The sequence below is a fragment of the Physella acuta genome, unplaced genomic scaffold (genome assembly GCF_028476545.2).
Source record: "Physella acuta isolate Inbredline_101_S28 unplaced genomic scaffold, ASM2847654v3 ptg000229l, whole genome shotgun sequence".
NCBI lineage: Eukaryota > Metazoa > Mollusca > Gastropoda > Physidae > Physella > Physella acuta.
In genome coordinates this window covers 44,324-69,525 of record NW_026731748.1, presented here as the reverse complement: position 1 = coordinate 69,525, position 25,202 = coordinate 44,324, and the positions used below count along the sequence as shown (strand labels likewise).

Genomic DNA, 25,202 nt, shown 5'->3' with positions numbered 1-25,202 from the left:
CCGATCCTCCAAAGTGTACTGTCGCGGATTAAGCAGGGGATGGGGACCAAAAAGGGGGTTCAAAAATTGTCGAATTTTTTTTACATATTTTAAACAGTTATTTATAGTTGTATTTTTTAACCATTGTCAAGGCCGAGTTCTATTTCCCTACAATCAAACACACGCTGTCGTCGGCAAAATTCTTTTTAAAAAACAACAAAGTCCATAGCACGAAAAGCCGCTACATATGAAGTGGGCTTTCGTCTTTGCGGCATTGGTAAGGGACCCGAAATCCATTGTACATTTTTCAATGTTAATGTGTTTGTGATAGTGGTTGAATTTGTATCTTGCATCCTACAAATAATAAAAAAAATAATATAATACTATACTAGAAACTTCAGTTTTATATACGGTTACTTGTTTTTGCTTTTACGAGAAATATCATAGTAAACTTTTAAAGTCTATACTTGGAATAATCTCCCCTGAGTAAGTTTTACAATGGGCGATGCTGACGTACATAGATCAAGGCGTTTTGTTGTCGCTTTCAAGTTTTTTTCCCGACCCGACCCCTATCCCACCCCTCTTTCTCAACCTCACAAGTATCGAGGAGATAAATGTATTGTTTATGAACTACTTCCTAACCGTACGATTCAACACTTCAGCACATTTTGTCAGACACTAGACAGCACTAGAATCTAGATCTAGATCTAGTCAACAGATATTAATTTACTTTCATAGTATTAGGCACACCTAATTCACAAAACAGGGCAGGTAAGATTATTTTTATATAATTATTTAGAAATTAATTACGTTTAGAATTAATTGAACATTATTAATAGTCAATTACTATTTATAAATGACGTCATTGAGGTGGGGGTGTGTGAGGGTCTGGCTTTTTGTTAGTCCCCCCCCCCCCTAAATCAGAAGGTTATCCAACGCGTGACCTGGCCACATACAGTTGTACATGTGAAAAACATTTTTCTGTCTATTTTGCATTACTGCATCATTCACCCAATCGCCATGAAAACTTGGGAAGCTGTTGAGTACAGCCCCGCAAAAGTTTCTGTCATAGGCCTAACATTTGTACATATTGGAGTGGGGACTCCTAACGGAAATATGTGATTTAGCGCCCCGTGATCCTGCATAAACGGATGAGGTTACTACTTGAATACAACCGGCGGCAGTGGCATCCTGAGCGCATCACATATGAGCAAGTTGGCCCCCCACAGACAGTCGTTTAAAAGTTCCCACAACACTAGGAATAAGTCTCGCTACAACACTCGATGACTAAATCTAATTAGGTGTCGCACCAATGTTTCTTCCTGAGTAGACTGTTTTCGGAGTAGGGGTGGGGGAGGGGGAGCTCTGCCGGAAGAAACAATGTGTTGCACCCAACACCCGTGCAGTAATGTAACCGGTAGCTCCAAGAGCCCCGTGACTCCCCTGACACCTGGGTCGTCGCCGAGGGACTTACAGCATGCCTTGGCGTGTCTAGTTGGTAGTGTGGACAAACCCGCGCCCTAAGATCCAAGAAATGAACTACCGACATTGTTAACATTTAATTCAACTTCTGGAAAACAGGGTACACGGTTGGTAACGTTTTGATGAAAGCCTCATAAAAACCGGCGTCAGTTTGGAGTGTTGGACTAGATTTAGAGAGTCCGTGCTTCTCACATGGAAAACTGAATGGGGCCAGCTCGTGTGTTGGAAAACCTCTGATTTATACCGGGTAAATTTTTTTTTTAAATTTAGTGCTGTAATAGATTGAAATAATTGTGAGGTCAAGGGAACTCACTCTTCTGTATTAGTTATATTTATAATATTGTTATCTTGAGTGATGTCCCTTGGGTTCCTTCCTCCCGTCCTCTCTGTGTGTTACCATCGTGGTAGTTAGACCCATTAAATGTGTTATATACAACCACAGGCTTCTGTCGTCAATCTATTATAACTGGCGACGAAGGATAAACATCTACTAGAAAGAGCACCTACTTACGCAAAAAAGAGGTTTGCTAGAGCTTATTAGCTAATTATTTCTAGAATTATGGCGCTGTATGGCCAAATAAAAGAATTTGATGCGAATGATGAAATCATTCAAGATTACCTAGAGAGGTTAAGCTTTTACCTAGAAGCAAACAACGTGACGATAGAAGCCAAAAAGAGAGCTGTTTTGTTAACAGTCATAGGGCCTCAACAATTTAGGCTACTAAAAGACTGATGCGCACCAGCCAGTCTAACTACCAAGAGCTTTAACGAGCTGAGCAAATTGCTAACAGACCACCATGCGCCTACCCCATCAAAGTTTCTATGTCGAGCTAGATTTGACAGTAGGACTCGTCAGCCAAACGAGTCAATAACAGAATATGTTGCTGCTTTACGTCATTTAAGTGAATTTTGTGAATTCGGAGACACGCTGTCTGACAGACTATGTGAAAAGTTTGTGACAGGTGTAAACAGCCCTGATATTCAAAGAAAGTTGCTGCTCGAGTCAGATCTAAAATTGGAAAAAGCAATACAACTTGCAATGTCATTCCAGCAGTCATCAGATGCGGCGAGATCTTTAGCACCTTCAGAGATCCATGCAGTAAACAGCATGTTAGTCAATAAATATCAACCCCATCAGAGCATTCCAACTTATGCTAAACAGCCTGCTCGTTCAAATCCTAGATCTAAATCTAGTAATAATTATCAAAAATGTCATCGATGCAAAGGTCCCCATGCATCTCATCGGTGCAAGTTCAAGTTAGCAACTTGTTATAAGTGCGGTAAGCAAGGTCACATTGCCAAGGCCTGCTTCGCAAAGTCTTCGTCTGTTGCTAAATCTAGCCAGTCAAGACAGTACCGCAACCAAAAGCAGCACTATGTTAACTCTCACCAAGACTACCTAACCCAACCAATGAACCACTCTACCTGTGAAAATGCTCAAACTGATTCGCAGCCGGATTTCAACCTATTCTCTGTGAAATCAATAAGTCATGCTCCCATCAATGTACTAGTTAATATCAACGGTAAGAGCATCAGCTTCCAACTTGACACTGGAGCATCTCTAACAGTCATAACAAAGAAAGAGTTTGACGCTGTCACAGGAGGATCAGTGCCTCTACAGCCGTGTCACAAGTGTCTAACAACATACACTGGTGACAATGTTCCGGTAATAGGAGAGTGTATGGTTCATGTAAGTTATAATGGTCAAAGTGTTAAACTTCCTCTTCTTGTGGTTGAAGGAAATGGACCGCCATTACTAGGTAGGAACTGGTTAAGTGATCTTAAGTTAAATTGGGAGAGTATTTGTTCATTGAAGAATGTAAAAGAATCTAGTCTTACTTCACTAGATAAAGTAATATCTGAAAATAAATGTGTTTTTGGTAACTCTGGATTACTAAATGATAGAACAGTGAAGTTAAGCATTAAAGACACAAATCCAAGATACTGCAAAGCTAGAGTTCCACCTTATGCAATGAGGAATAAAATTGAAAATGAGCTAAGTAGATTGGAATCTAATGGCATTATAAAGAAGGTAGACTATTCCGATTGGGCGACACCCATTGTGCCAGTGTTAAAGAAGGATGGTTCTATAAGAATTTGTGGAGATTATAAAACTACACTGAATAAGCAAATAGAGCTAAATAGGTACCCTATACCTAACATTGAGGAAATTTCTTTGAATTTGGCAGGAGGAGACAAATTCACTGAATTAGACTTTAGTCATGCTTACACTCAACTAGAACTGCATCCAGATTCAAAAGTCTATATGACAATAAACACACATAAAGGACTCTACCAATATGAAAGACTATGTTTTGGCATATCATCTAGCCCTGGAATTTTCCAAGCGGTCATGGACAGTATTTTTAAGGATATTCCAAATGTTTGTGTGTACTTTGACAATGTGTACATAACTGGTAAGAATGACACTGAACATCTTAAAACACTTGATAAAGTATTGAAAATTGTTGGTGAAAAAGGTTTAAAGATAAACAAAGATAAATGTCAATTCATGCTGACAGAAATTAGTTTTCTTGGTTATATATTAAGCAAACAAGGCATCAGACCTCAACCTGAGAAAACAAAAGCCATTAAAGAAGCACCCAAACCTGAAAATACCCAACAACTAAGAGCTTTTTTGGGCTTGATAAATTACTATGCAAAGTTCATAGGGAATCTGTCTGGTAAACTATCACCACTGTACAAGCTGCTACAGAAAAATGCAACTTGGCACTGGGGTAAACAACAAGAAGCTGCTTTTAATACAGCAAAAGAGGCTTTGTCTGCTGACACCTTACTAACTCACTATGACCCAGGGAAAAGACTTATATTAACATGTGATGCTTCACCAGATGGTGTAGGAGCAGTCTTGTCCCACATGGATGAGAAGGGTGACAGACCCATTGCTTTTGCCAGTAGATCTTTGAACCAGGCTGAGAAAAATTATTCTCAGTTAGATAGGGAAGGCTTAGGCATCATTTTTGGTGTTAAGAAATTTCATAAGTTTCTGTTTGGTAGGAAGTTCACCATCTTTACAGATCATAAACCATTGCTAGGTTTATTTGGAGAAAACAAAACCCTACCTGAGCATGCCTCACCAAGAATTCAAAGATGGGCTATCACACTAACTGCATACAATTATGAATTGAAATACAAACCTGGATCTGAGAATAGTGCAGATAGTCTTAGTAGATTACCTTTAAAAAACCAAAGCCTGAGCTATGTACCAGAAGATGTTTTTGTTCTCTTCACTATCATGGATAACTCCAATATAAATGTGAATGATATTAAGAGAGAAACACAAAAAGATGAGTGCTTAATAAAAGTATATGAGTACTGTAAGAATGGTTGGCCTGAAGAGTCAGTGAATGAGGACTTAAAGCCATATAAAATAAGAAAAACAGAGTTAAGTCTAGAAGATGGATGTATACTATGGGGGTCAAGAGTAATTATCCCCAAAATGTTACAAAAAGAAGTTTTAAGAACTTTACATGATACTCATCTTGGTTCTTCCAAAATGAAGAGTCTAGCAAGATCATGGTTCTGGTGGCCACATATGGATGCTGATATTGAAAAATATGTAAAACTTTGTTCAAGCTGTGCACAACATTCAAATCAACCAGCTACAGCACCTTTGCAAAACTGGGACTGGCCAATTGAACCATGGAAACGTATACATATAGATTTCGCAGGACCTTTCATGAACAAAATGTTCTTAATTGTTATTGATTCACATTCTAAATGGTTAGAAGTTAAAATCATGAACACAATCACTGCAAATGATACCATTATAGAACTTAAGGAAATATTTTCAACTCATGGATTACCAGATCAAATTGTTTCAGATAATGGGCCTAGTTTCACAGCTCATGAGTTTAAACTGTTTTGTGTGGCAAATGGTATTGAGCATATAACCACATCCCCCTATCATCCTGCTGGGAATGGTTTAGCTGAAAGAGCGGTAGGCATATTCAAAACCGCTATGGTAAAAATGAATACCGGTAACAAGTTTTCTCTTAGAGAAAGAATAAACAGGTTCTTAACCAAATACCGCACAACTCCTCATATAACAACAGGTGTTGCACCATGTGAATTGCTATGTGGTAGGAAAATTAAAACTCATCTTGACCTACTACATCCAACTGTTCAAAGGTCTGTTTCCCAACATCAACATACACAAAAAGTAAATCATGACAAATCATCCATTGAAAGAGAATTTGCAGTTAATGATAATGTGTATCTAAGAAATTATGGGAGAAAGGAAAAATGGATTCCAGGTCAAATTGTTCAATGTACAGGACCTGTGTCTTATAAAGTAAAAACAAATGATGGACTTATTGTCCGTAGACATGCAGACCAGTTAAAAATAACTTGTGCAGATAATAAGTGTGAATCTGTCAATCCCACCAAGTCTGATCAGTTCACACCAACTCAGTTTGTTCCACAACCAAGTTCTGTTGATATGAGTGAATCAAGTTGTCTAGAGTCAGAAAATGTAAATTCTGGAGTTAATGATTTAAATCCTAGACCTCCTGAGATAGAGAATCCAGATGGTCAGAATCTTGAGTCACCAAATCAGAAGCCACTGAGAAGGTCAAGCAGGACAATCAAAGTCCCAAATAAGTTAGACCTATGATTTTAAAGGTCAAAAGGACTTTGACATCATTGTTTTGTATTTTGATTATGTTGTAGCATATTGTGCATTGTTTGTAAGGATGTAATCTACCATAGTGTTCATGTTACAATATAATTGGTGATTTTAGGATACTATCAATTGTTCTATTGAGAGATGTGTTATTGTGTTCTAAGGGTAAAGGGATGTAATAGATTGAAATAATTGTGAGGTCAAGGGAACTCACTCTTCTGTATTAGTTATATTTATAATATTGTTATCTTGAGTGATGTCCCTTGGGTTCCTTCCTCCCGTCCTCTCTGTGTGTTACCATCGTGGTAGTTAGACCCATTAAATGTGTTATATACAACCACAGGCTTCTGTCGTCAATCTATTATAAGTGCGACCTTTGTTTTCCATATATATATATATATATATATATATATATATATATATATATATATATATATATATATATATATATATATATATATATATATATATATATATAGGGGCCCAAAAAAAAATTCTGCGGGGGGGGGGGGGGGGGGGGGGCCTTTTTTTTCTAGTTCCGCCACTGTTTAGAAGCCGGTTCAAAAATGTTTACGTTGATGTTTCTATTTGCGTTATTGTTTGCGTTTATGTTTTCGTTTGCTTTTGTGGTTGTGTTTGCGTTATTGCTTGTGCTTGTGCTTTTGTGTTTATGTTACGTTTGTGTTTTTTGGTTTTGGTTGGGGTCGGTTGTGCTTAGAGTTAGGTTTAGGGTTATGTGTTATGTGTTATTTTCTCAAACATTCATATTTGTATATAGAGATTTAATTGAAAATGTTATATATTTCCTAAACCCGGTCAATGCCGGGTATAGATCTATACTGCTTAATAAACACAGACATAAGTCACGGCCCTTTACAGATAGGTTTTTCACAGAGGCCAGTACAGGACGTAGATCTATAAAATAACGAAGTGTCTATTCACAGTCGACTGTGAATAGCCGTATTGGGGCTATTCACAGTCGTATTCACGTGACCATTTTTGATAGATTTAATGTTAAAAATACCTAACTAGGCATGAAGATGTGTGGTCGAGAGGTCATTGGGAGTGGCTGCCGTGCCAGAAGGAGTGGGTTCAAATCCATCAGATGACCTATTTCTATGTATCTTAATGTACGCCTCTCAATCGTAATATCAAAATATTTTTTCAGTTACTTAAGTTACTCATCGAAGGGTTACTTTTGTTAATTTTTGTGTGATTTTTTTTGTGACGTAATTGTTGGCATATTAGCAAAAAAAAAAAAAAAAAAAAGAGAGAGAGAATACACAAAAGTGTGATGGAAACTGAATTATAGCTGATAAAAAAGGACATCCTATTTCACCTGATATTTATTCTATGTGATAATGTGAATTTTTAATGATAATTGATAAGTGAATAGCAATGTGAACAACCAACTAAACTTTTCGATTTGCACCCCCGCTCAAGATTTCCATTTGCACCCCCCCCCTCCCTCAAACTTTCCATTTGCACCCCCATTTTGCCCCCCCCCCCCCCCCTTACGCTACTGCCTATGACCTACGTAGCCTGTAGCAGATATGTCTGATATGAGCCTAAAAGCTAAACTAAACTTTAATTGTAGGCTAATAACTCTTTTATAACAAAATAAAAATAGCACTGCTCTCTTAATGTATACCTCATTCCCCAGTCACAATAAATGCTTTTATTATTTAAAGATATTATTCACAGTCGTATTTAGCATGAAATGACAGCCGACTGTGAATAGCCGTATTGGGGCTATTCACAGTCGACTGGGAATAGCCCCAATACGGCTATTCCCAACCGGCTGGGAATAGCCTTGGCCTAAAATAAAGTTATGGGGGGATAGCTGCACTTTTTTTTTTTCTCATATGGGCGTTAGGCTTAATTAAAATTAATTTTATCTGGCAAGACGAAAGATAAACTTCCGTTTCAGCTGACATGTAGAGTTGATGACAGGTGATGCAGAACACAAATAAAAACAATACGTAGACATTTATTATTATTTGAAAGAATAGTTTTATTAAGTTATCTAGATTAATAGATTCAAAATGTGAATATTTTGAACTTACAATTATAATCAAATAATATTATCAAAATATTTTGTTTTAACAAAGAAGTTCATAAGATGTCCATTCCAAATCCACAAGCTATGGTAACGCCCACTGGTGATTGGGAATTTGACAGATTTGACGATGGTTCACTAAGTAAGTTGTGAAAGCAGTGTAAGATAAACCCAAGCAATTTTATGGGATTATATCTCTAGATCTAGATTTCTCTAGACCTACATTAAACATTTAATTGGGAGAATGTTTTCACCGGTCTTCAGTCTTCGATAATGATCATAATGATAATGGAATCTTCTTTAAAAAAAGGGGTGACTGGTGGTGGTTAACTGAATACACTATTCACACATGGTTAGCTAATTTCAATGCAAACCCGAACCCCAACCCTGGTCCTACCATATGCCTAACCCTAATTTATAACCATAAAATTAGTCGAGATTACAGTACTACTAACAACTCAACACCCCTTTTTTAAAGAAGATTCCATTATCGGACACCGGTATCTATAATCATCCATTTAATTTTGTTTGTTTGAAATCAATAATCAGGTATTAGTTATTAGGGCCCAATCTTCTTATTAAAGGAGTGTTGGGTTAGTGTAGGGTTCGATTCACAGCTTCAGGGTTTGTTGTTTTCGTGGCCTCTCATGGCCCATGCGCTTACTAAATACAGCGACCAGTTTTGCTGTACGTGGTAGTAACGTCAAACTAATGATTATGAAGCTATCATCAATTTTAGAAATAGGAACTATCCGTTTCTATTTAAGTATGTTATTTAAGAATTGTCAGGTGTACTTTTGACCTAATTTATTTGTTTGTCTCGCAATCGGCGCCTTAGCGAAACTAGCTCTATTTTCTTCTTGTCTTTTAAATCAAATAACTGTAAAATACCGCTCCTATTTTAAACCAGATTATGTCTATTTAAAACTTGAAAGCATTAATTTTACACACATTACAATTAATTGGTAATAATTTATGGTCTTTATGAGATGAGGTTGGCGAAAATGATAACCCCTCAATAATGCCGTTATATTATAATCTCTCTTTTGGTGAAAACGAGGTGCGGGAAAAAGTGTGCCACACAAGAATCCAATCATTTGGCTAGATTTATGACTGTTTTTTTTTTATGGCATACCAAAAAATAGAATGTTTACGCTTTCTTCATTGATGATCGTTTTTATTATTTTTTAAACTGAAAGTATGAATTGTTAGTTAGATTGCAGGTTTTATAACTTGGTAGGTATATATTACCCTTTTTCAATTTAAAAAGCATAGAATGCTGATTGTGTACAAATATACTCATAAAACACTGAAATATAAAAGTTCCAATTGCGATGTGCCACACCCCCTTAGGAAAGCACATGTTTATTAAGCTGTTTATCTCACTGTACAGCAGTAATTAAAATTAATTTTCAAATTTTTATTACTTATTTGGGTAAGATTAAGCACAATTTTACTTATAGTAAAAAAAAACAAAAGTAAATTCTGTTTAAATGAAGGTCACAGGTCAGATATTATTTCCTTCAGTCAAGTTCAGTGGAGGGTGCCACAGGCCAACCTGACTTTGGAATTTTTTTCAGTAATAATGACTTTGCACAGAAAGTTAAAATATGCTAAATTGGCTTAGTTTATTAGTGTGCTAGCTCTTATTAATACTTTTTTAAATTAAAAAATCGTTTTGAAATGTTCAACAAAATGCCTAGTTAGTGGTAGTTAAATTAAAATTATAAGCCGTTTGGTTGACAGCTTCCAGGTTTGTTTATATTATCTCAAGTCCCAAGCTCTCAAAGCATTTTATACGATGGCGGTGCGATTTCATTTTCAATAAGTGATAGAAAAATAAAACCAATGAATTTGAAGCCATCGTCAATTTAGTAATCAGAAATACCTGTTCTAAATCTAATTAAGCCTGTTTTTAGTGAAAGTAGCTCTGTTTATTCTTGTGTAACGTGAACTTAAAATCAAATGACTTCTTAACTACGCTTCTAATGTTAGCCAGCATATGGTAAGGCAACTGTTCAGAGTCTTAGCTTTGTATACATGACAAAATCCTCTCATAATTCTCATGTCCTTATGTGTGGTCACTATGCTAGAAATATCACTCCCCCCATAATGCCATTTTATTATAATCTTTTTGCCGAAAACAAAGCGTCAGTAGATCTCACATCCTAACGGAGTTGAAAGTGTAACTTTATATTAAATTAGGCGAGAGGTGGAGGGTGCAGTCATTTAAACGATGGAGCTAAATTTCTAGTAGAAGAATATGGGGAAATCATAGTTTGAAGCCGGCATTTCATTATTTTCATTGTTATTGAGTACAGCCCTTTAACTTTATTCTAGTTTAATGCACGATTAGGGTACTTGCTACAATATCTCAAAAATGTTTTTGTGCTACCATGCAGTAAATGATCTCATTAGTTTTTAAACCAGCAAATTAATTCATTCATTAAATAAATAAGCTATATCTAATTATAATGAAGGGAGATAGTTTGTTTTGATTAAGGCACGACACACAACACTATTCGTGTGTGGTATGTGGCCTGACCGACTGAAAGTAGATTGTTTATATTGTTTTGTGTTTATATTTAAATCAATGCAACTATATTTAAATCAATGCAACGAGCCCGCCGGTTGGTTGAGGCCACACCGGGAGGTGGGGGGGGGGGGGGGATTGATGAACTGTTTGGGATTCAAAGGGTCGATTCTAAATATCATCCCACAACTTTAGAATCAACACATGTACCCAATACACAGTTTTTTATTTAATAATCTTCAAAAGCCATTCCTCTAGGGTCATTATTTTCATGAAAACGTCGTTTTCCAATTCGTTGTCAAGATACTGGTAGTTAGTTCACGAGAACTCGAAACAGCCCTTTTTTAAATTAATTCTTTGAAAAAATGGCTGTCCATTTTTAAAAAGGGTCATTTTAGGACCCATTTTAAAAAACGTAAAAAAAATTGTAACTACACGGAGAAAAAATTTACCTAGTAGGGCATGCTGAAATAATAGGCTGACCATGGCATTGGAATTTTTTTTCAGTAAAAATGACTTTGCACAATAAGTTAATATATGCACTTTATTTGACTTATTTTACTAGTACGCCATCTTTAATCTTTAACCCTAAGGTTTTTATCAAAATGCCTATAACTTAAGTTAACTAAATACACATATGACTTGCTAATTTCAATGCTAAGATTGGGTTAGGATTGGGATGTGTGCAGTAGCGTACGCAGGGGGGGAGCAGGGGGAGTGGCCGCTCCCCCTCTGGCCATTTTCAGCAAAGTGGCGCCTTTTTGGAAACTTTTTAAACTCAAAGTTTTAAACAATGATATTTGTTAAAAAAATATTTTTGGTCGGCACATCTTTGTAAATCACAAGATTTCTTTTCATGCAGCAATTAAGCATTATTGTACTAGTCTAGTAGTGTCTACGTTTACAACACGTATTAACAGCTGCATCAGTTTGCCATTCTAAAAATAACCATTACGATGCATTGCAATGTTTAAAAAACCTCTACGGGTAGTACCACTTGGCAAGAGGGGTGTTAAGCTTAAGGCAACTGTATAATGTATTTGCTTACGAATAATTGAATTAGAAAATGTTATACATAAAACTTCACACATAATTACTTTATATATACAGTTTGAATCGTGTGATTAATTTTTAAAAAAATTACAATACAGAAACAAATACAACTGATGTGGCACCTCTATTTAAATTTACTGATGAGCAAACTGCGTAGTGGTGGGGAAATTTTGACAAGGTCAACAACGTCAACACTATGAAGTAGTAGTATTCTTACAGTTTGCGCGATAGTGATTACGATTACAAATTATATGAAACAGTTACAACCCCCCTCCCCCATGGACCCCTCTGTAAAAAAATATTGTCATAATACCACTGCTACTTATTTAAATCTATTTCTGTAATATATATTTGTGTAATATATATGTGTATGTTTAGAACAGTCATCTAAAAACTGACTCTATGTTCACTCTGAGTTGGTTATCTCCCCCCCCCCCCCCCCCTCACACACACACACACACCTCACCACCACAATTGTGTAGAGCGACATTAATGTCACACCTAGGTATACACTGGGTTGGATAATTGACCTAAAGTGACCGGACAGTGGTGAATGAAGTTGAACCCACCCTCCCACCCCGAACTGATCTGTTAAGCACATGTAGAAAAACGCGTAGTGATGTACCAAAGTACCATGCCGCCAAAAAAAAAATAGCTTTTTAAACGTAAAACTCTGTGAATATTGTTTTTGCAATTACCAGTAAAAAGGTGTGTGATCAATACAGTGATCTAACCCTTACCTATCACTATGTTAAAAAATGATCTTTAAAGAACACAAAGAAGCAGTAGTTAATTAAAATATATGATCTGAACTAAAAGACTGACATTTAGTTAAATGTAGGCTTTTATTCCGAATGTTTTCTATTATATCGAAAAGCGTGGTTTTATACCCACTTTGATTTTAAAAACATTAATTATGCTGTAATACTTTAGCATTTATGATGACAATATATTGAATTATGATTATAGACAAAAACATTTTGTAAACACGAATAGTGTTAAACAATTTGATTATATTCTAAAGTAATTATTTATTTGTTTTGATATTTATAATTAAATGTGTAGATATATACAGATTTATATTAAGAGAGTGATTATTTCCCCTATTTCACTTGTCTTAAATAATTTCCCAGGAATTATGATGTAAGAAATTTGTTTACAAGAATTACAAAACAGATTGTGTTACGTTCATTGTTTTTGGTTGTAGTGTGTGTAGATTTTTTTTTTTTTGTTTTTATACAATTTTTCCCACGTTTTCTTTAACTTGCTTTCGCCTCTGTTTGTTTGTTTGTTTGTTTTTCCAATCAAATCTTGCGATCGAAATTTCGGGCACTTCCCAGTTAGCTAGCGCGCTGAAATTTTCAGGGAAGCTTTGTTTCGGATGACAATAGAATATTCAACTGTTATTATTACTAAATTGATCCATGGAAACATTTTATTGATCATTTTATACCCCTATATAATTGTACAAAAAACGTGGGGGGAAAAGGGACATAACCCAGTAACTGTAATTTGATGAAAACAAGGTTCGGTACTCTCCCTCTTTTTGCTTACTGAGTAGTTATCACGCGGTGTTTGTCTACAAACAACCAGAACGTAACAACTGGTGGCCAGTATGGGGGAGACGATATGGTCGAGTGGTTGGGCACACGATTGCTAACCCACTCGACACGGGTTCAAATCTATGTGTTCTAGTCAGTAACGTATTCACACAACGTGTTTTTTACGAGTTGTCTTTTTACGAGTTGTCTTCGTTTACCCAAAAAAAAAGTGAAAAGATAAAATCGATAGCAAGATTTCAATGCAAACAAACAGACAAAGACTAAAAAGTAGAAAATAACAATCATTAAAAAAGTTTAAAAAAAAACCCACGTTTTCTGATTGAACTAAAAAGTAGAAAATAAATGCTATACATCACAATAATGCAAGCGATCACTCTACTATAAGCGATGAAAAACGTGGGGCGCCGTGATTTTCTTACAGTTTCTAATACTGTTGACTCTCTACAAGCTCCCTAATAAAAGTCAATAGTATTATCTAATCAATAGTAATATAACTTTTACTTCGGTGCCCCACGTTTTTCATCGCTTATAGTAGAGTGATCGCTTGCATTATTGTGATGTATAGCATTTATTTTCTACTTTTTAGTTCAATCAGAAAACGTGGGTTTTTTAAAACTTTTTTAATGATTATTATTGTTTTGTCGGCCTACATTGTGTTTTTTTTTTTCTTATTTCTTCAGAGTGCTACTTTCAATTTATTTTACATCATAGCGAAGTAATGACATACAGCTAATAATATATATATATATATATATATATATATATATATATATATATATATATATATATATATATATATATATAATACACGTATATATATAATACATGTATATATATATATATATATATATATATATATATATATATATATATATATATATATATATATATATATATATATATATATAATACACGTATATAGAATGCGTTAAAAATCGGCACCTTTTTTTGCTCTTTTTGCTTCCCCTACAGCGAAAACCTGGATACGCCTCTGGATGTGTGGTTTAGGGGGGGGGGGGTTGTGTAAGGGTGTTGTGGGGTTTGGTTTGTGGTTCATGGTGTTTCCTTTTCTGTTTTTCTCTCCCCTTAATTTTCTTTTATATCTGGTTTTGTTAATTACATTTTTGAGAGTATTTCAATGTATCTTCTGGTTTTATGAAGGGCCATTATCAAATTGGGTCAGGGTTAGGGACTCAGGTGAGCATCTAGAGTTTAAAAAATTGATTACTTTGATAACCTAGTGTTCATTACTTAAGATATTGGTTAGTGTTTAGATTATCTATGGTTCATTAGTTAAGAATTTTCATTTGTGTTTTTAGATTATAAATTGTTCATTACTTCATTATGTCCAATTATATAATTACGATTGTTTCAAAAAGTTACAAAAAATGTAATCTTGTCTTTTGCATTTCTTTACTACTGTGCAGAAATAGTTGGTGAGCTACAGTTAAAGAAATACGGAAATTTCCTTGAAGAGTATGCAACTCAGTTGAAGGAAATAGAAGATGCTCTTGATGACACCATTGGAGATGCGTGGGACATGTCACTTGATCCGATCTCCATGCAGGTAATATGTTATATGGGATCTCAGTGTAGGTAATATTTTATATGGGATCTCAGTGTAGGTAATATGTTATATGGGATCTCAGTGTAGGTAATATTTTATATGGGATCTCAGTGTAGGTAATATTTTTTATGGGATCTCAGTGTAGGTAATATTTTATATGGGATCTCAGTGTAGGTAATATGTTATATGGGATCTCAGTGTAGGTAATATTTTATATGGGATCTCAGTGTAGGTAATATTTTATATGGGATCTCAGTGTAGGTAATATTTTATATGGGATCTCAGTGTAGGTAATATTTTTTATGGGATCTCAGTGTAGGTAATATTTTTTATGGGATCTCAGTGTAGGTAATATTTTATATGGGATCTCAGTGTAGGTAATATTTTATATGGGATCTCAGTGTAGGTAATATTTTTTATGGGATCTCAGTGTAGGTAATATTTTATATGGGATCTCAGTGTAGGTAATTGTGATGGTACGAAATGATCTTTGTTTGAAGTTCTTCTAGTTGCACCAGTTGTGAGGGTGGGGATTTTTAGAAGGCGGAACGAATGAATCCAATAACACACAGTTCAGTTCCAAATACAAAGTTCTTTATTAAAATTATAAAAATCAAGTTTCTATCTAACTAGCCTGTTAAATAATATCTATTACCACTACTATTACTAACTCTACTAACACGCCCTTCCATGACCAATCCTACCACTATCTACATTCTAACTGTTCTCTACATAACTACGTCTGCTCCATTCTACAACCTAACACCTTCTGCCCTCGCTAGCTAATCATCATCTCCCGGCCTAACAGTGGTCAGCTGACCGTCCCACGTGACCGGTCAGCCCTGTGCGCCCATTGGCCTCTCTAACCAACCAACTAGGCCTATAGTCTGTTTCTGCTAACCTATATCTGCTAAACATGTCTGACGTAATCTTGCGTCATCACAGTAATATTTTATATGGGATCTCAGTGTAGGTAATATTTTTTATGGGATCTCAGTGTAGGTAATATTTTTTATGGGATCTCAGTGTAGGTAATATGTTATATGGGATCTCAGTGTAGGTAATATTTTATATGGGATCTCAGTGTAGGTAATATTTTATATGGGATCTCAGTGTAGGTAATATTTTTTATGGGATCTCAGTGTAGGTAATATTTTATATGGGATCTCAGTGTAGGTAATATTTTTTATGGGATCTCAGTGTAGGTAATATTTTATATGGGATCTCAGTGTAGGTAATATTTTTTATGGGATCTCAGTGTATGTAATTATTTTTGTTTTATAATAAATGCGATCTCAGTGTAGGTAATATTTTTTATGGGTTAGGGTTGTGAGTGGTGGTGTGGAGTGTGTACAAAGACAAAAGCCGCATGTATAAATATATAAATGTTTATTTGTACAGTGACACACATGCACACAACACGTCGTTAGAGTCATTCGTCCCCGGGCTTCCCATCCCCTGTCATATATAGTCTGTCTTGGCCTTGGGGGTCAGGCCATGGTCAACCTAAGGTGTCAGCATCTTGTGGCTGCAAACCACGGTCATCTTCCTGCGCTATTAACAGTCCGGTCTGTCCAGGTCATATTGACCTGTGGGGTTTTCCCTCTGGTCCGTCCTGGTCTGTCATTTGATACCAGTGGTACTGTCGAGGTCACAACAGTAGGTGCTAGTACTGTTCTATATTTAGGTATTAGTTTTGATCTTTTTGGGATCTTAAACCAGGTAGCCTATTCATATTCCAATGAAATGAAAGCATTTTTTGTGAATTTCATTCTCCTGCTTCTGCGTTCTTACGTTTAGTGTTGGAAGGTATCCCACCCAACACAATTAGGTATACGTGTCAACTTGTTTTGCGCCATATAGATCTAGGCCGTTGACTACAATTTCAGCCTGCTTTCCTTTTTGGATTTGCTTCCATAGTTTTTGTCCAACAGAGAGCAAACAACAAGGCAGCAGTTGTTTGATTTTAGAGTTGTCACTTTTAGAAGAGTTGCTGTCCCCAGCTGTCCATCCTCATCTGCACAAGTGTTTGAACCTGAATTTTTTGGTTTACCAACCAGGAGCTCTACTGACTCAACCAGTTTCTTATAGAAAATTTGTTATTAAATCATCAAACATCACAATATTTTATTTGAATGTATGGTGAATGCTTGATACAGTTTTTATTTTGTAAAAGTGACTGTAGTGTATTTAAAAAAAAACTAATAGTGAAATTGTTATTTTGTATAGATTCTGCCATATGAACAGACAACTCTACTTCAGTTGATTCGTACAGACAATAAAATTCTCAACAAGGTTTTGACTGTCCTGGCTGCTCTCTGCGCTGAAATAGATGCCTTGAGACATGAAGCTAGAAGCAAATTTTATAATGCATTACTCTTATATGGTGAAGGGGGTAAGCACATTTTGTTATGTATTACACTTGTTTAGGTTGCCACTTGACCTACATTTTTAAGCTGTTGCCTTGGTATGGCTGCCATAAAAGACCTATCCACCTATTAGTTTTTTTTACAAAGTTGAGCAGTGATTTTAAAATTGTTTATTGCTTTTAGTTTTATCAAGCAAATTCTACAACAAAACTGATTAGATTATAATAATGCATGTTTAGTGTATCCCTTTAAATTATAATGTAGTCTAGTTAGTCCCAATTTTTGTGATTGTAATATTTTCAAGATTGTTCTTCTATGTAGAGCCTGACACTGGACTAGAAGAGGGAGAGGCACAAATTCAAATAGGGAGAATGTTTTCGTTGTTGCAGGTGATTCATTTTAAATGCAATTCAAAGTTCCATCATTTGGTTTTCTTTTTTCTTTATTTATAGTTTTTCGGCTCCATGATTATAACTGTCTATGTAGAATCAAATGTCGAATTTTAAGCTCTTTAGAATAAAGCGGCGATAAACACTTGAATTAGTTTGTTGCTTCCGTATTTCATCATATAATTCAAATCCCATAATTGGATTTTGCAGTTGTTTTGTCTGACTTCAGGTCTATTCAATTGTCTTGTAACCTTGCGGAAGTTGTGTAGAGGCTGTTCGAATTAGTCTCTAACTCTAATATAAACCATGTATTGACTGTTTAGGTTAGTCTCTAATATAAAGCTGTGTATTGACTGTTTAGGTTAGTCTCTAATATAAATCTATGTATTGACTGTTTAGGCTAGTCTCTAATATAAAGCTGTGTATTGACTGTTTAGGCTAGTCTCTAATATAAAGCTATGTATTGACTGTTTAGGCTAGTCTCTAATATAAAGCTGTGTATTGACTGTTTAGGCTAGTCTCTAATATAAAGCTATGTATTGACTGTTTAGGCTAGTCTCTAATATAAAGCTGTGTATTGACTGTTTAGGTTAGTCTCTAATATAAAGCTGTGTATTGACTGTTTAGGCTAGTCTCTAATATAAAGCTGTGTATTGACTGTTTAGGCTAGTCTCTAATATAAAGCTGTGTATTGACTGTTTAGGTTAGTCTCTAATATAAAGCTGTGTATTGACTGTTTAGGTTAGTCTCTAATATAAAGCTGTGTATTGACTGTTTAGGCTAGTCTCTAATATAAAGCTGTGTATTGACTGTTTAGGTTAGTCTCTAATATAAAGCTATGTATTGACTGTTTAGGTTAGTCTCTAATATAAAGCTATGTATTGACTGTTTAGGCTAGTCTCTAATATAAAGCTGTGTATTGACTGTTTAGGCTAGTCTCTAATATAAAGCTGTGTATTGACTGTTTAGGCTAGTCTCTAATATAAAGCTGTGTATTGACTGTTTAGGCTAGTCTCTAATATAAAGCTATGTATTGACTGTTTAGGTTAGTCTCTAATATAAAGCTGTGTATTGACTGTTTAGGTTAGTCTCTAATATAAAGCTATGTATTGACTGTCATGCAGGAGCTGTCCTGTTTTGTCTCAAGATGTTACGAAGTTACAAAATTTGTTTTGAAACAACTTTCTTGTCTCTATACAAACAAGTAAGTTATTCCATTTCTTAATCCCACATAATTCTCCCTTTCCTAACAATATTTTCTGTAATTCCTATAAAATATTGAATTTGATAATTGAATTTATTAGAATGTTAATTATTTCAGACCAGGGCCAAAAATGATTGATGTTAAAGATGTTCATTTTCAAGTATGTATTGAACAATTATGTTCATCGTAGTGTACATATTTTATGTCTCTAATTATTACATTTACTATTATTGTATGAAAGTGTTATAGCTCTAATTATTACATTAATTATATGGTTATGAAAGTGGTGAAAACTATTCCATTATGTCACTGGTCAAAACTTTATTGGCAGTGGTCTAAAACATTATTGGCGTTGGTCAAAACATTATTGGCGTTGGTCAAGACATTAGTTGCGTTGGTCAAGACATTAGTGGCAGTGGTCAAAACATTATTGGCAGTGGTCAAAACATTAGTGGCAGTGGTCAAAACATTAGTGGCAGTGGTCAAAACATTAGTGGCACTGGTCAAGACATTAGTGGCAGTGGTCAAAACATTAGTGGCAGTGGTCAAAACATTAGTGGCAGTGGTCAAAACATTAGTGGCACTGGTCAAGACATTAGTGGCAGTGGTCAAAACATTAGTGGCACTGGTCAAGACATTAGTGGCAGTGGTCAAAACATTAGTGGCAGTGGTCAAAACATTAGTGGCACTGGTCAAGACATTAGTGGCACTGGTCAAGACATTAGTGGCACTGGTCAAAACATTAGTGGCAGTGGTCAAAACATTAGTGGCACTGGTCAAAACATTAGTGGCAGTGGTCAAAACATTAGTGGCAGTGGTCAAAACATTAGTGGCACTGGTCAAGACATTAGTGGCACTGGTCAAAACATTAGTGGCAGTGGTCAAAACATTAGTGGCACTGGTCAAGACATTAGTGGCACTGGTCAAGACATTAGTGGCACTGGTCAAAACATTAGTGGCAGTGGTCAAAACATTAGTGGCAGTGGTCAAAACATTAGTGGCAGTGGTCAAAACATTAGTGGCAGTGGTCAAAACATTAGTGGCACTGGTCTAAACATTAGTGGCAGTGGTCAAAACATTAGTGGCAGTGGTCAAAACATTATTGGCGTTGGTCAAGACATTAGTTGCGTTGGTCAAGACATTAGTGGCAGTGGTCAAAACATTAGTGGCACTGGTCAAGACATTAGTGGCAGTGGTCAAAACATTATTGGCAGTGGTCAAAACATTAGTGGCACTGGTCAAGACATTAGTGGCACGGGTCAAAACATTAGTGGCACTGGTCAAGACATTAGTGGCACTGGTCAAAACATTAGTGGCAGTGGTCAAAACATTAGTGGCACTGGTCAAGACATTAGTGGCACTGGTCAAGACATTAGTGGCACTGGTCAAAACATTAGTGGCAGTGGTCAAAACATTAGTGGCACTGGTCAAGACATTAGTGGCACTGGTCAAGACATTAGTGGCAGTGGTCAAAACATTAGTGGCAGTGGTCAAAACATTAGTGGCAGTGGTCAAAACATTAGTGGCAGTGGTCAAAACATTAGTGGCAGTGGTCAAAACATTAGTGGCAGTGGTCAAAACATTAGTGGCACTGGTCAAGACATTAGTGGCACTGGTCAAAACATTAGTGGCACTGGTCAAAACATTAGTGGCAGTGGTCAAAACATTAGTGGCACTGGTCAAGACATTAGTGGCACTGGTCAAAACATTAGTGGCAGTGGTCAAAACATTAGTGGCAGTGGTCAAAACATTAGTGGCAGTGGTCAAAACATTAGTGGCAGTGGTCAAAACATTAGTGGCACTGGTCAAGACATTAGTGGCACTGGTCAAAACATTAGTGGCACTGGTCAAAACATTAGTGGCAGTGGTCAAAACATTAGTGGCACTGGTCAAGACATTAGTGGCACTGGTCAAAACATTAGTGGCAGTGGTCAAAACATTAGTGGCACTGGTCAAGACATTAGTGGCACTGGTTAAAACATTAGTGGCACTGGTCAAAACATTAGTGGCAGTGGTCAAGACATTAGTGGCACTGGTCAAGACATTAGTGGCACTGGTCAAAACATTAGTGGCAGTGGTCTATACCAGGGGTCTCCAAACCGCATCCGGCCCGTGAAGTCCTCTCATCCGGCCCGCGGAGATTTTTTTGTCTGAGGAAAAATCGTTTGTTGGTGATGGCTGAGGAACTTTGCCCAGAAAAATCAAAGACATACCTGGAAGAAACTGGCCCCCGAACTGAAATTTGACAGTTAATGCGGCCCTCGGACTAAAAAGTTTGGAGACCCCTGGTCTAAACATTGGTGGTGGTTGTCATCTAGGCTCCTCAATTCCCTAGATTTGGGCGTGCACGTACCTACTTGGCAAAAAATGTCATACCTGTCACACACACACACACACACAGACACATATGCTTTTTTATCCATACCTATGTTATGTATTTGAATGGTATAGATATTTATGATTTCTTTTGATTGATGTAGGTAGTGTTTGAACATTTGGGAGATTTATTGACTGTTCTCATTACCTTGGATCACATCATAGATTTTCATCCAACACTTAAAGATCATTGGACACTTTACAAAAGGTAAGTAATAAAAGCAACATGCTTAGTTGTATGTGGTGGAGTTTTGGATGAAGCTTTGATATCTTGATAAGTGGTAACTATGTATTGCTGAATGTATGGGTGAGTGTTGCATTTAGTAGTTGGATGTTTGCTGTATGTATGGATGGCTGGTGGTAGAAGGGTTAGGCTGGGTGGAAGTACGCTCAACTTCTAAGGAAGGATCTTGGACTCAAATCTTTAGGGGTGTATGACATAAGGCCGACAAGACAAAAGTCCGACAGCCAAAAGACAGACAGGACATAAGGCCAACAGACCATAAGGCTGTCAAACCATAAGGCCGACAAGCATAAAAAATACTAATATCGCAAAAGTTGTGTTACTGCATAGCTCCTATATTGACAATCATCAAAATGAGGCATGAAAAAAGGTAAAACGTTAAAGAGAAGAGACGGTGCTAGTTGCAATCCTTATAAGGTGAACCATCGGGTCAAGCGACTGGAGATTACGAGTGTGTCTTAAATACAAAGGATCTTCTTCTTCGTTCTTAATTTTTAGTGTTGGAAGGGATCGAGCCTTATCTGCCAGAGGGTTTGAACTCGAGACTTTTTGTATTTATCAAACATGAGCTTTTTGCCGACTTGACCACGCCTCCATCACAATTAAGGATACGTGTCAACTGGTTATGCGCCATTCAGGCCATTGACTCCGATTTCAGCCTGTTTTTCTTTTTGGATTTGCTTCCATAGCCTTTGTCCAACCAAGAACAAACTACAAGGCAGTAGTTGTTTAATTTTGGAGTTGTTTCTCCTAGAAGAGTGGCTGTCCATAGCTAACAAGCCTCATCTACCCGAAGGTTCGAACTCGAGGCTTTTCGGTTTAGCAACCATGAGCTTTATAATCGAGGTAAGATAATCATCAAAGAACCAAGTCAAAAGCCGCCGGCATCATCGCCCACATGCAACAAGGCGGAACGCCAAGAGACAATGCTAGTTGCGATCCTTATAAGGTGAACTATGGGGTCCATGCCACTTGAGATGACAGGAGTGTACAAAGAATAAACAGACAGGTGGCGTTAATTACCACTATATTTTGCAAAGAAATCAAAGAAACCGAATGAAGTAGGACAATCGTTTGCCTTGACTAGACTACATTCGTCCATTGCGAATTGCATGAAAAAAAGTGTATATTTTATAGGTTGGATTAAATAAATTCTGTTGTGATTATGATACAAGTGTGCCAAAATTGGTGCGTTATTTTTGTTTTTTACAAGCTTTTATTTAACTCACTTCCTCTGTCTGTCGTCAGTCGACAGTCTGTCGTCAGTCTAGATCGAAACGAAGGAGTGAAAATTCGGAAACTTCTACTTGACCGATACGATTCACATTTGGCACGTGGGTCAAGACATGAAGACAATGCAATCTGAAACTAAATTTGACTTAACTGGATGCCTAATTAATTTTTTATGAATTAATTAAAATTTGGACCGAATCAATAGGCATGTCTATCCAACCACACCACATGCATCATCACGTTCAATCGCTGCGCCATCACCTTCAGTAGACGCGCAATGGTTTTTAGTCATGTAACACTATTGTAAATAATACATGTAAAGTACTGAAAAAAAAATTCATAAAAAACGTTTTAATAACAAGCTTTTATGTAATGATGCACTAAAAAGTAGAAAATAAATTATACACTACTATTTAAATTACTATAAAGAAAAGCGTGGGTCTCTTCTCAAATATTAGTAAAGGTATCCAATAGGTACTAAAGTACTAAAGTGACCCACGCTTTTCTTTATAGTAATTTAAATAGTAGTGTATAATTTATTTTCTACTTTTTAGTGCATCATTACATAAAAGCTTGTTATTAAAACGTTTTTTAGGAATTTTTTTGTGTAAGCTTACCCCTATGATTTCCCTAAATATGTACCAATATATCAGCAACAAATAATTGGTTACATCATGTGTTTTATTTTACCCTATTGTATGTACCTAAGAATATTTATTAGAAACTTAAAAAGTCGTATATAATTACATATTTTAGATATTAAACAAGGCTGTAATTGTAGTTTGTATTTATAAAACTTGTCGGCCTGTTGTCTTGTCTGCCTTTTAGGTGTCTGCCTTTTGGATGTCAGCCTTTTATCTTGTCGGCATTTTGTTTGTCGGCATTTTGTTTGTCGGCATTTTGTTTGTCGGCCTTTTGTCTTGTCGGCCTTTAGTCTTGTCGGCCTTTTGTCCGGATCCCAATCTTTAGGACATCCCTGAGTCCAGCCATCTCTGTGGGACCTCTCTGTGTCCACCCATCTCTGTAGTACACCCAACTAATATTAGAGCCTCTATGGTCACAGCTACTCCACCTGCCCATTTTACCATAAGTTCATAAAATGTAACTCTGACTATTGTATGCATGAGTGATGAATGTGTGGTTGAGAAAAGGTTGGATGGTGGCTGGTTCAGTGGTGGTGTGGTTAAATGATGGGTGGATGTATTTGTAAATTAAATGATGGGTGGATGTATTTGTAAATTAAATGATGGGTGGATGTATTTGTAAATTAAATGGTGTGTAGTTACATGATGGGTGGATGCATGTGTAAATGGTGGATGTTTGTTGGGTGGCCACCCTAACCCTTACACTACATATGTTGTGTGCATGTTAAATAGGATGGTCAAGTCAGTGCATCATGACCCAAGCAAGTTTGGTATTGCTCAAGAGAAAGTGCGACCTTTTGAAAAATTAATGATGATGATAGAAGGCAAACTGCTAGATGGGATGATATTCCAGGTATTGAAATCTATTGATGCATTCCTTTCTTGTGTTTCATATAGGAGCTACGTGCTTTATTACACATATTTCAAAACAATATTACCATTTTAATGCCACAGGGTCTAAACCACAGTTGTCACAGTTTTCTACTTTTGAGAAAAATTAGATTTTGTGTTTGAGATCCTTTGTGGTTTTCATTTGTATTCTTACTTGGATTAAAATACAATCAAATGTTCTGTGTACATCACTAGGAAAGAGTTAATTTACTTGATTATATGTTAATCTTAAATAGTAAAATAGGTAGCTTGAAACTGAGCTAATTTTATGACTTGGATGTTATAGAACTGTGTGGAGCAGCTGTTTGATGATGAGAAAGTGAATGTTTCAAAGAATGGAATCTTTGCAGAGGAGTTTGCTGTCAATATAAGGGACTGGCTGATAGAGCTGGATGCAAGGATTGGTGAGTGACATTAGGTTTGCACTGAGTGACATTAGGTTTGCACTGAGTGACATTAATTGTGCACTGAGTGACATTAGGTGTGCACTGAGTGACATTAGGTGTTCACTGAGTGACATTAGGTTTGCACGGAGTGACATTAATTGTGCACTGAGTGACATTAGGTTTGCACTGAGTGACATTAGGTTTGCACTGAGTGACATTAATTGTGCACTGAGTGACATTAGGTGTGCACTGAGTGACATTAGGTGTGCACTGAGTGACATTAGGTGTGCACTGAGTGACATTAGGTGTGCACTGAGTGACATTAGGTGTGCACTGAGTGACATTAGGTGTGCACTGAGTGACATTAGGTGTGCACTGAGTGACATTAGGTGTGCACTGAGTGACATTAGGTGTGCACTGAGTGACATTAGGTGTGCACTGAGTGACATTAGGTGTGCACTGAGTGACATTAGGTGTGCACTGAGTGACATTAGGTGTGCACTGAGTGACATTAGGTGTGCACTGAGTGACATTAGGTGTGCACTGAGTGACATTAGGTATGCACTGAGTGACATTAGGTGTGCAC

The 25,202-nt window shown here is 36.5% G+C and overlaps 1 protein-coding gene across 4 annotated transcripts in view; it reads left to right on the top strand.

Annotated features, from left to right (window-relative positions):
• The first annotated feature begins 7,944 nt into the window (after positions 1-7,944).
• LOC131938026 (WASH complex subunit 4) overlaps positions 7,945-25,202 on the top strand; it is a 50,418-nt gene continuing 33,160 nt past the window's right edge. For 2 of the 4 annotated variants that reach the window (XM_059295847.1, XM_059295850.1), the window contains exons 1-10: positions 7,945-8,059; positions 8,218-8,307; positions 14,741-14,880; positions 17,110-17,275; positions 17,571-17,638; positions 18,763-18,842; positions 18,960-19,002; positions 21,323-21,426; positions 24,072-24,192; positions 24,517-24,634. In XM_059295847.1, coding sequence (XP_059151830.1) covers positions 8,053-8,059; positions 8,218-8,307; positions 14,741-14,880; positions 17,110-17,275; positions 17,571-17,638; positions 18,763-18,842; positions 18,960-19,002; positions 21,323-21,426; positions 24,072-24,192; positions 24,517-24,634 — 937 coding nt within the window. In that variant the 5' untranslated portion in view covers positions 7,945-8,052. Of the gene's footprint in view, positions 8,308-14,740; positions 14,881-17,109; positions 17,276-17,570; positions 17,639-18,762; positions 18,843-18,959; positions 19,003-21,322; positions 21,427-24,071; positions 24,193-24,516; positions 24,635-25,202 lie in introns of all 4 variants that reach the window. The other 2 variants (XM_059295848.1, XM_059295849.1) reach the window with 2 other exon arrangements.